The sequence below is a fragment of the Protopterus annectens genome, chromosome 6.part0 (genome assembly GCF_019279795.1).
Source record: "Protopterus annectens isolate FY-2018-M chromosome 6.part0, PAN1.0, whole genome shotgun sequence".
In the NCBI taxonomy this organism is placed as follows: domain Eukaryota; kingdom Metazoa; phylum Chordata; order Ceratodontiformes; family Protopteridae; genus Protopterus; species Protopterus annectens.
In genome coordinates, this window is record NC_056737.1 from 1,121,405,652 (window position 1) to 1,121,416,089 (window position 10,438).

The 10,438-nt window shown below is 35.4% G+C and overlaps 1 protein-coding gene across 1 annotated transcript in view; it reads left to right on the top strand.

Annotated features, from left to right (window-relative positions):
- The first annotated feature begins 755 nt into the window (after window positions 1-755).
- Window positions 756-10,438, top strand: part of ITGB6 (integrin subunit beta 6) — a 920,643-nt gene continuing 910,960 nt past the window's right edge. Inside the window, exons 1-2 of the mRNA XM_044074743.1 lie at window positions 756-826; window positions 994-1,070. Of these exons, the coding sequence (XP_043930678.1) occupies window positions 1,010-1,070 (61 nt within the window). The 5' untranslated portion in view covers window positions 756-826; window positions 994-1,009. The remainder of the gene's footprint in view (window positions 827-993; window positions 1,071-10,438) is intronic.

Below are 10,438 nucleotides of genomic sequence, written 5' to 3' on the forward strand. Positions count from 1 at the left end.
AAATTATCCTTCTGTGTTTACCTGTCTCCCACTATAATTGGTCTCACTTCTACCAAATTTTCCCTCTTGCCAGTCATATTTCACAAGCCTCCCCCACACACATACACATGCGCACACACACACACACACACACACACACACACACACACACACACACACACACACACACACACACACACACACATTTCTACCTGACTATCCATATTTTTTTTCTCATGGACATTTATTTACATTGTCTGCTTTCATTCATAACAATAAATTTCTCATACAATTATTATATGAGAATTTAAATTTTCTGCAAGTGCTTCATGTATTAGTTAATAGAACCTTTCATTGGCTTGCCCCCACCCCCCCAAAAAAGCAAAAACAATGTCTACCTCACTTAACTTCTTCGTGATCTAACATAAACTAAACAAAACCCCAAATGTGTCTGAGTAATACAATTATATACGTCACTGTGTTAACAGAAACTGCTTAAACAGTTACAGACTGCTGTAATAACAATGCATAATAAATTAAATAACCATGTATGAGAGCATTTCTTGTATATTCACCTGATTCATTTCAATGTACTGTCTGCAGGTATGTATGACTTATCTATTCTCATAGAATTCCTGCAGACAGAATGATTGTTAACGCTCTGGCAGAAAACAAAAAGTTCCAGCTATGATTTCAGCTGTTTGTACCTGCAAGACATTCTCCACCTTTTCATGGTCATACCTGCATTCCTTTTAAGGGAAACAAGGAAGTGGATAAAGGAAACAGCTTAGTGGCAGAACCACACTCAAGCTGCTTTTATGCTCGGACAGTTTACTGAACAAGTCAGGTAAACCTGCTTTCTTTACCTTTCTATGTACATTATGCATTTTATTTCCATTCAGCACTGTTTTGACCAGGTATATCAGCTTAACAGAGACAGAGCGCAACTAGATCTTAAATAAGGTGATTATGGCTTTGTAATAGCTGATTTATTTACTCTGTGTCTTCTTACAGTCGGAAGTAAAAACTGATGGGGGTTGAACTTCTCCTTCTCATGTTCCTGCTGCTACAAAGGAAAACTTACGTGAAAGGTAAGACTGGTTTCCTTAACAGTGCTGTTGATAAGCATGTATTAATAAAGCTAAATTTTCACTAACAACAAGCATCGGCTTACAGAAATGTAGTCAGTTTTACATACTTGATAAAGTTTTCTGTTGCATTTTTGCCACAGTCAGTGTATTATTTTGTATTGGTACGGTTGTGACATGCTTACTTCTAACTTATGAAAAAGAGTTCTGTTTTCTCAAATGATTGCTGATTGTAATAGCAGAACTGATTAGATGTGATTTTCCAGTCTTTGGCTTTAGATAAGTAATTTAATAAAGGGTTATGACATATGTGGCCTATATTCCACTGACAAGTGCCAGTGTAAAATTGGGAGCTGAAAAAACACCCAGTTGTGAGCCCCATTTTATTTTTATTTGGTATTACTCTAAACAGAGCTGGAATGTCTACATGGCAACAACATTTTCATTGTAAACGTTTGAACAAAACCTAGGCTTGTCATTGTTTGCATACATAATATTATGTATCACTTATTGTCTGTATAGTGGGAGTCTCAGTTCTAATGATTCAGTGAGGAGTAGAATTTAATTTGTTTCTGGGCACTGCTTGTGGTCAGAGTATTTACTTTTATCAGTGTATCTAAGTTAATGGATTTCACCTCCCACCTGTCTTGTAAAAAGTAAATAAGAGGAGACAGTGAAATAGCCATTGGTATACATTAACTAATAAAAATAATACATCTTTACTTGTACAAAACCTAATTTGAGTAACTGAGTTACTACAATCTCTGTAACGCATTGTTCTTCAGTGAGGAGTTGCACAGATTTGATCCAAGCACATTCATTAATGCTTTGAATTCTGGAGCAGTGCGGATGCCTGAAATAAAAAAAAAAATCAAACAATGAAGAAATATTTCCTTCTAATATGTTATTCTAGACGTTTGTTGATTATCCTGGCATGTCAGCACCTTTATGGTAGCTTACAACATTTTATTCTGTTGTATTTTATTATGTTTTAAACCCAGTAAAACAAACCAAAGACAGTATTGATGGATTTGCCCACTATGAATGCTCATTTTGGCTTCTGGTAATGTACCATCTTATAGAAGACAAAAGAACTGTATGATTACAAAACATTGTAGATTATTACAATATATTATAACATTCCTTCCCAGACCTCTGCTGAAACCAGAAAAAAATTAACCAGTCAGACTTTCCTAGTAAACAAATCTCAATAAATGAATATATTTAATTTGTCCATAGCAGCCTGTCAATATAATCCTCAGTACAAAACTGCTGTTGTGTTTTTTCAATAATAATAATAATTATATTAAGTCATTTGTTTTGATATAACACCAGTTTCATGAAACTATGAGATACACTTTAACAAAATGAATCTTATAAAGTTTCACAGATATTACTTACTCTGCCTGTCTTACATCATTCACTTTGTCCCATTTTTTATCAATGAATTGCTCTTGAATGTGTGATACATCTTGTTGTCTATAATACAGTATACAATAATCATTTGACACATATAGTGCAGACATCAGGGTGTCATAAAAGTCATTTGAGGATACATAGTCATTAACATAATATACACATTATATACTAACTTATCAAAATTCATGTTTGATTTGTATGTTCCCTTATCTATAATGAAATTGCTGGACTACAGTTATAAATGCCTTTGTTAAATGAGGAAAGTGTTATTTAAAATGTCTAAGCCGTATAATACATTAAAGAATATACAATGATTATTTTCCACTTAGTCAAGAAAAGCTGAATGGGTCATTACAATTTAGCAAATGGTTTTTGATATATCTCTAAAGACATAAATAAAGCAGATATGTTTCATGTTAAACAAAAAGCATTGTAAGGGTATTTTGCAACAACAAATTTGACATTGATGTGGTTGGTATTTTTAGTGGCATTGCTTTATTCCGCTTTTTTAATGAAATGCTAGCCTGCACCTGTACTGCTAATCAAAAGCACAGTGCTTGCCTTACTTCTATATTTATATTATGTACATGGTTAGTTCAAGAAAAAAAAATCCTCTGATGTAACATTTTATTTGATCCTGATCATTTCAGGAGTTGCTGTCATATGTTTAAGGACTCTGAGTTGCACAGTATCTTATATTCTAGTGTTCCCATGCCAATAATAATGACAAAGTATTGTATTAGGGTTAGGAAGTTAACATTTATATAAATGGGTTTCCCAAAGTATATGCCCTGTACGTTGTAGTGGGCATGGCTTATAGGTTATACAATGACATGAAAGAGTTAATGCACTGTGGCATACAATGAACCCGCACTGCGCGTAAAATTCACATTACAGGATAATGAGTTTCCGTAATATAAGCTACAGATTAAGAAATTAGAAATCATAGATAAAAGAAGCAATCAAAGAATCCTGGCACATTGAATCTTATTGAGTAGAATTCACCAATCGTACCCTCATATTGTTTTAATTATTTAAGAAAAGCAATGATGAAAAAATATTAATGACTGCATCATATGAATAATCCGTTAGTTAATCTAGTTAGTTAGGGTCCCGATCTACATAAGACAGAGCCCCTCACTATCACTCTTCAAGAGGAACCTTGATGAGTGGATGGGTAACAGAAAGTTCACACCGGGGATCACACCAACAGCACTACTAGATAGGGGCCAAGGGTACTAGCTGCTAGTACAAGGGTCTAGGGAACTAGTAAAGGGGCGGTGAATACCGCACAACATGGCTAGGCTAATATATGCCTTCGGACAGATAGACCAGTACCAACCTATGAACCTATAATCTTGCACGTTTTTGCATGCAATACTATTAAAAACTGAGCAACCTGTTAAATAAGGCACATTGTGTAAAATACAAGAGTTTCTGTACCAGTTAATCAGCTTGAAAAATCATTTATCAGAGTTTGGCTTAACATGTTCATAATTTCTTTTGAATATGACCCCATGATGTGGTGCTGTTATTTAAAAAAAAAAAACAAGCAAAAAAAAAAACTTTAAATGGGGCGAGATCACAGTTTCCAAGTTCGTACACATGAATTTACTTGTCGACTCCATTCAGATAAATTGTAACCTACATGCATATTGTGAAAGGGAACATTGTCACTCATTTCAGCTGCTGTGTTATATATTACATTTTGATGACAGAAGGAGTAAATCAGTTTGCTCTGCATTTTAACTGCATTTATCACTCTCCTTCCTCTATCTTCTCTAGCAGTTAGCAGAAACAATAAAGGTGATGAGCTGTTACTGAGATGCTTCCTGTGGTACAGGGTTTCATTCCCTCAGCCTTCATTTGCCTATTGTGTGCTAGGAGCAATTGGGAAACATGAGCTTGGCTTCTCAATGGCCTTCTGGACTGTATGTCTACCAACTAGCTATTAAGCTCTTTTTCCCCACTAATCCCTTTAGTTTCCTCTTCCCTTCTTGACCGCTCCTATTCCCCCTTGAATGGCTTTGTGGATTCCTTCTCCACTAACTCCTCTGGAACTTCATTCCATATACTCACAACTCTCTCTTTGAAGGAATACCTTCCAGATTCAAAGATCAGCTAATTTTTAAAAGACAGTGCCTGTGATTTCCTCCTTTCCAATGACTCCTGCTCAAGATGATCCCTTCAGATTACTCTAGCATGTTGTTGTGCACCAAAATCAAATCTTGCCTTTCTTCTCATGCCCAGTGAGATAACGGTTATTTCCTTTATACTTTAAACATACTCTTTATCCTTCATTGTATACACTCTCGAGATTAATTTCCTCTGAATTTTTTTCCAGCAGCCTGATTTCCCTTTCCTAGTTTAAAGTCGGAATATTACTTATCTGCTTTTGGGGTCAAGCTCCATGAAAATGCATAAGGACATTACATTGATTGCTACCACTGCCATCTCACTCTGTTCCCACTGGTCCATCCAAAATATGATAATCACGGTCAAAGTCTCTTCCTGTTCTGGTATCATCAGAACTACTCCTTCCAAATGATAATGTGCAGCAGGGTTGTTGTGGGCCAGGTTCAGTATTTAGCATTTGTTTGCACTTAAGCTGAAATGCTATCTTTTTGCCTACTAAGTTAACCTTTCCAAATCCTTTCTTAGATTGTTTCCCTGTCCTTCACTGTACAACTATTTCTAGGCCATCATCAGTTTGGTAAGTAACCATTTCTAGGCCATCATCAGTTTGGTAAGTAACCATTTCTAGGCCATCATCAGTTTGGTAAGTAACCATTTCTAGGCCATCATCAGTTTGGTAAGTAACCATTTCCAGGCCATCGTCAGTTTGGTAAGTAATTATTTCTAGGCCATCATCAGTTTGGTAAGTCCTATTTCTAGGCCATCATCAGTTTGGTAAGTAACTATTTCTAGGCCATCATCAATTTGGTAAGTAACTATTTCTAGGCCATCATCAGTTTGGTAAGTCCTATTTCTAGGCCATCATCAGTTTGGTAAGTAACCATTTCTAGGCCATCATCAGTTTGGTAAGTAACTATTTCTAGGCCATCATCAGTTTGGTAAGTAACTATTTCTAGGCCATCATCAGTTTGGTAAGTCCTATTTCTAGGCCATCATCAGTTTGGTAAGTCCTATTTTCTTTTCCATTAATGACACCTGAAAGAAACAGAGGAAGTGCTGAATGTGGTGCCTGCATCTGCGATGCCCTATAGTCACTTCTCTTTTCCTGACCATGGCCGGCCTTAGGCATAGGCCAACTAAGCAGTCACCTAGGGCGCCGCTTTAGTAGGGGCACTTTTCCAGTATTTATTTGGTGTAGGTAGACCAGGATGGGGGCACTGGGTGGTGTGGTGGGGGGTGCCATGGTGCCCTTTTGCCTAGGGCACCAGTTGACCTAAGGCCACTCCTGTTCCTGACCAGTTTGTTGTTACTGCTATACTCATAGTTCTACCTTCTGACCATTCTGTAAACCGTTTCCTCATTATCAATCTCCCCTCCCATCTGTGCAGAGCCGAGACTGAGGCCATGCTTGCCACAACTATGAATACTCTGCTATCTGATCATTAGTCCAAAATGGTTTCATTCTGCCAACTGCTGTCTTCATGGATACTTTTGCAACTTTTTGTTTTATACCACTTACGTCACTTTCCTCACTCTGATTTAAAAACGATTTAACAAAGGCTGCTTTCACTTCCCCCAAGTCCTTCATGTCCTTGTTTATATTTGTCTTTTGCTGACTGATTTGATTTTGAGTATGTCTGTACCACTGACTGTGACATACCAACTATTTTACAATGCTCTTTCCTAAGCCCTAAACAATTTATGCAATGTTTATTTTCCTATAAAACTCTTCATATAGTCTTGGCACTTTCTGTCTTACATATTTGTTGTGAATATCTCTCTCCGTTTATTTCATTCACGAAATTATATCTTCATTTGCTGTCACATCCCCTAGTGCATATTTAACCTTTAACCTTTGACTTGTTGCCAAAACTCTTGACTTTTGCTTACATGGCATGAACGAGTGGACTTACCTGCTAGCAGACTTTCCCGTATGTCTGTTGGATATTTTGCTCTGGCTAGTGTATACTCAATAAAACAACATATTTCAGTCATCTCCTGTTGTTTATCCTCAAAAACAACAAATCCATTAGGTCATTAGAGCCTCGGTGGCATTTTAAAATTACAAGGAGCTCCTTCAGGAACACAGGTGTCTAGATCATGCATTTGAAGACTAATTTGGTCTCCTTCTCCCTAGCCAGTCATTATTTTTTTTTGGGGGGGGCACTTTCTGCAATTGTCAGCTGACCCCTGGCTTTCTATAGGTGCCAACTAACCCTGACTTTCTACAGGTATCAGCTGACCCTGTTAATATTTAATTTTCTTCTCCTCTTCACTATTTGTCCCTTTCGTACTACTATCTGAATCAACTCTATCTTCTGTGTAGAAAATGTTGGGGAGGTCAGGAAACAATATGATATATTTCACACTTTTGTTTCTAGCTGCCTTTTCCAGTGGCTAGCAATCCACCACACACTGTAGTCTTTATCTTGTATGTTCATACTCCTCTCAAGGGTCCATCTAATTCTTTCTCATGTGGTCTTATCCTCTTATTAATCTCCCCTACCACATATCTGTGGGACTTGGCTACCTTATTGTTTAACTCTGTCTCCTTTTTCTAGTTTGGATGTCTGAATGATGAGGTTAGTTTTCTAATGTTTTTGTTTTTTTTTTTGGACGGGGGGATTTTTATCCTGAGATTTTAGCCTGGTTCTACTGAACTTTTCAGTTTTATTTTTCTTTCCTTTTATTTTCTTTTATTTATCCTAGTCATTCTCTGTGCTCCTTTGGGGCTAAAATATGTTTCATTCTAGATTTTTATATTTTTTTACTGTAACTTTTATTTTTCTTTCACTAAGTACTCTTTGACTTGAGAAGCTTGTGTTCATCGTCTTTTTGCAAACAATTATCATATATCTTACTTACACTTTGCAGTGACAGGGCTCATTCACTCTTTTTAGATCTCTAATTATGGAAGATGCCTCTTTGAGGGCATCACTTTATAATCATCCTCTTGCCGTAAAATCACCTGTGCAGTTTTCATAAGCTCAGCTTAAAATGCTGTTGCTTAGTTGATCACTTGATTTTTGTCTGTGAATGTCAAGTTTCTAACGTCTGAATTCCTGCTTCAGACGGCTCTTTTTATTATTTATTTATTTATTTATTTATTTATGCACGCATGCTTTCCTGACTGACCTGACCTTGGAGGTTCTCAAACAGCGGAAAACTCTGTTAATAATAACCAAATTAACTACATGCAAGTATTACCGCTCAGCTGCTATGATTTAGGCACAGCACAATGATTTTTAACCTCAGATTTTGATTCACTGCTCCTAGACTTATGGACTTTCTTCTGGTTTTCACTGACTCTATGGGGTCTACTATCTAATATCTTTTCCATTCCAAAAAATAAGAAAATGCTTCTGTTTTGGGCCCTCTGCTATGATTTTCAGAGGTCAGCACTACAATTTTTAATTTCCAGATGCTGAGAGCTATCCACGTACTTGTCCCATTAAAAGGTTTCTTCCAACCAGTGCTCTGTAGGTAATCCTGTCTACTGCACTAGATAACATTATAAAACAACAGGATTTGAGATATTAGTTTTAGAACTCTCAATAGGAATTCAATCAGTCTGAGATCCATGCAGTCTGTAGCTAGCAGTTATACAGAAGCCAAGTGATGTGGTTAAAGTAAATTCTGTCACATTTTGCTTTTCATAATTCTGAGACAGTTTTCATCTGTGCCCAATACACTTAAATCACATCTTGGCATAAATTCAGTGTGCAGTAGACAGTTTATCTGAATCTGAACAAAAAGCAAGTCATGTGTCATTCTCAGTATATCTGTTTTCCATTCTTTAGTAATGGTTTATTTGGGGTAAGGGTGGAAACTTAAACAATACATTTGAAGTATGTAATATGATTCATCCAGAAGTGCAAGATCCTGAGATACAAGATAAAAGGGCATTAAATTCAAGGTAAGCGGAAAGAAAATCTGCAATCAAAATTTGCAGTAAATAGTTTATTATTTTTCTTCTAATACTGCAGTCAGTGGCATTTACCCACAAGAGAATATGCAGCTTGATGACAATATATGTAATTTAAATACTATTTAAGCACTATCAGATGTCTTAGAACACACAAACAAAAACAAACCCTGATGAACTTTTGCTGAACAAAAAGTTTCTGCGATGTATACTGTAATGGAAATACTCAGGTAGGATGTTTTGAAATGAGATACGGCGAGTACAAAACAGGAAACAAACAAGGAAAGAGTAATCATTTGTCAACAGAAAAAAAAATGTTCAACTTTATGCTGTTTCCATTCATTAGCTATTGTTCTATATACACTTTGTTACAAATAGTAAAATAATAAAGCAGGGATATTCAAGTTCACATCTATCTGTATTTTACAGGAAGTGTTTCATCAAAGTGATCATCTTAGGTTTCTGTATTCCCAGGCTATAGCATGTGCTTGATTTTAGAAATGCAATATGTTTATGTCATTTAACATCAAGATAAGCATAATCCATCTGACAGTATGTGCAATGTATTCCCGTGAATCTGTTGTTTGTAGTGTTATCAGACTTATGCAATTTACTATAAAAGAGGATGGTTTCTGTATACATTTGTCTGTGCCCAGTAGGGACAGGCCATGTGTCCGTCAGCTGGCATAATGTAATACACAATGATCATTTCTGGTGAAAATAATATTAACTGTGTTACAGTTAAATTTTATTTAATTTATTACTGTAGAAGTCGAATCTTAAGCTGCCAGACTATTCGGGTGGGTGTGCAGGTATATGTACATTTATTACAATTATTCGTTTTCGGTAGAGACAATAAAACTTTTTATTTATTTTATTTATTTTACATTTGTTGACCGGGCTAGTCTAACTGGATATATGTCCATTTTCAGTAGAGGCCCGGGGAGAAAAGCTCCAAGGAAAAAACTTACAATTTAATAGAGAATAATATCAAAACAATTTTATACAGCAATGATTGTACTATAAAAGCAGTATAATTTTAGCATAACATGTTAGCTAAAGAAATTCTTAAAATAATATAAAAAATAGAAGAAATAAGTTTTTTTTTTTTTTTTTTTTTTTTTCAATTCTAACCTACTCTTAAGTTGGTTAAAGTATACTGCATTTACATTTACAGTTTACATGTGTTGACTGGGCTAGTCTAACTGGATGCAAGTCCATTTCCAGTAGAGGCCCGGGGAGAAAAGTTCCATGTATTTGTACAGAGTAAATAGATGCTAAAAGAATAGAAGTTGTACAGTGTTATCAATGAAATCAAAGAAAATTTAAGATAATACAAAAATTTTAACTAATACTGTATAATAGTAATCCAGTTATTTAAGGTACAGAGATAACTTTTACATATATACATAAAATTTGTGTACTATAGGATATATTGTTAATTTGTAATAGGTAGTAGATGTGTGTACTATAGGATACATTGTTAATTTGTAGTAGGTAGTAGATGTGTGTACTATAGGATACATTGTTAATTTGTAATAGGTAGTAGATGTGTGTACTATAGGATATGTTGTTAATTTGTAATAGGTAGTAGATGTGTGTACTATAGGATACATTGTTAATTTGTAGTAGGTAGTAGATGTGTGTACTATAGGATATATTGTTAATTTGTAATAGGTAGTAGATGTGTGTACTATAGGATATGTTGTTAATTTGTAATAGGTAGTAGATGTGTGTACTATAGGATACATTGTTAATTTGTAGTAGGTAGTAGATGTGTGTACTATAGGATACATTGTTAATTTGTAGTAGGTAGTAGATGTGTGTACTATAGGATACGTTGTTAATTTGTAATAGGTATTAGATGTGTGTACTATAGGATATGTTGTTA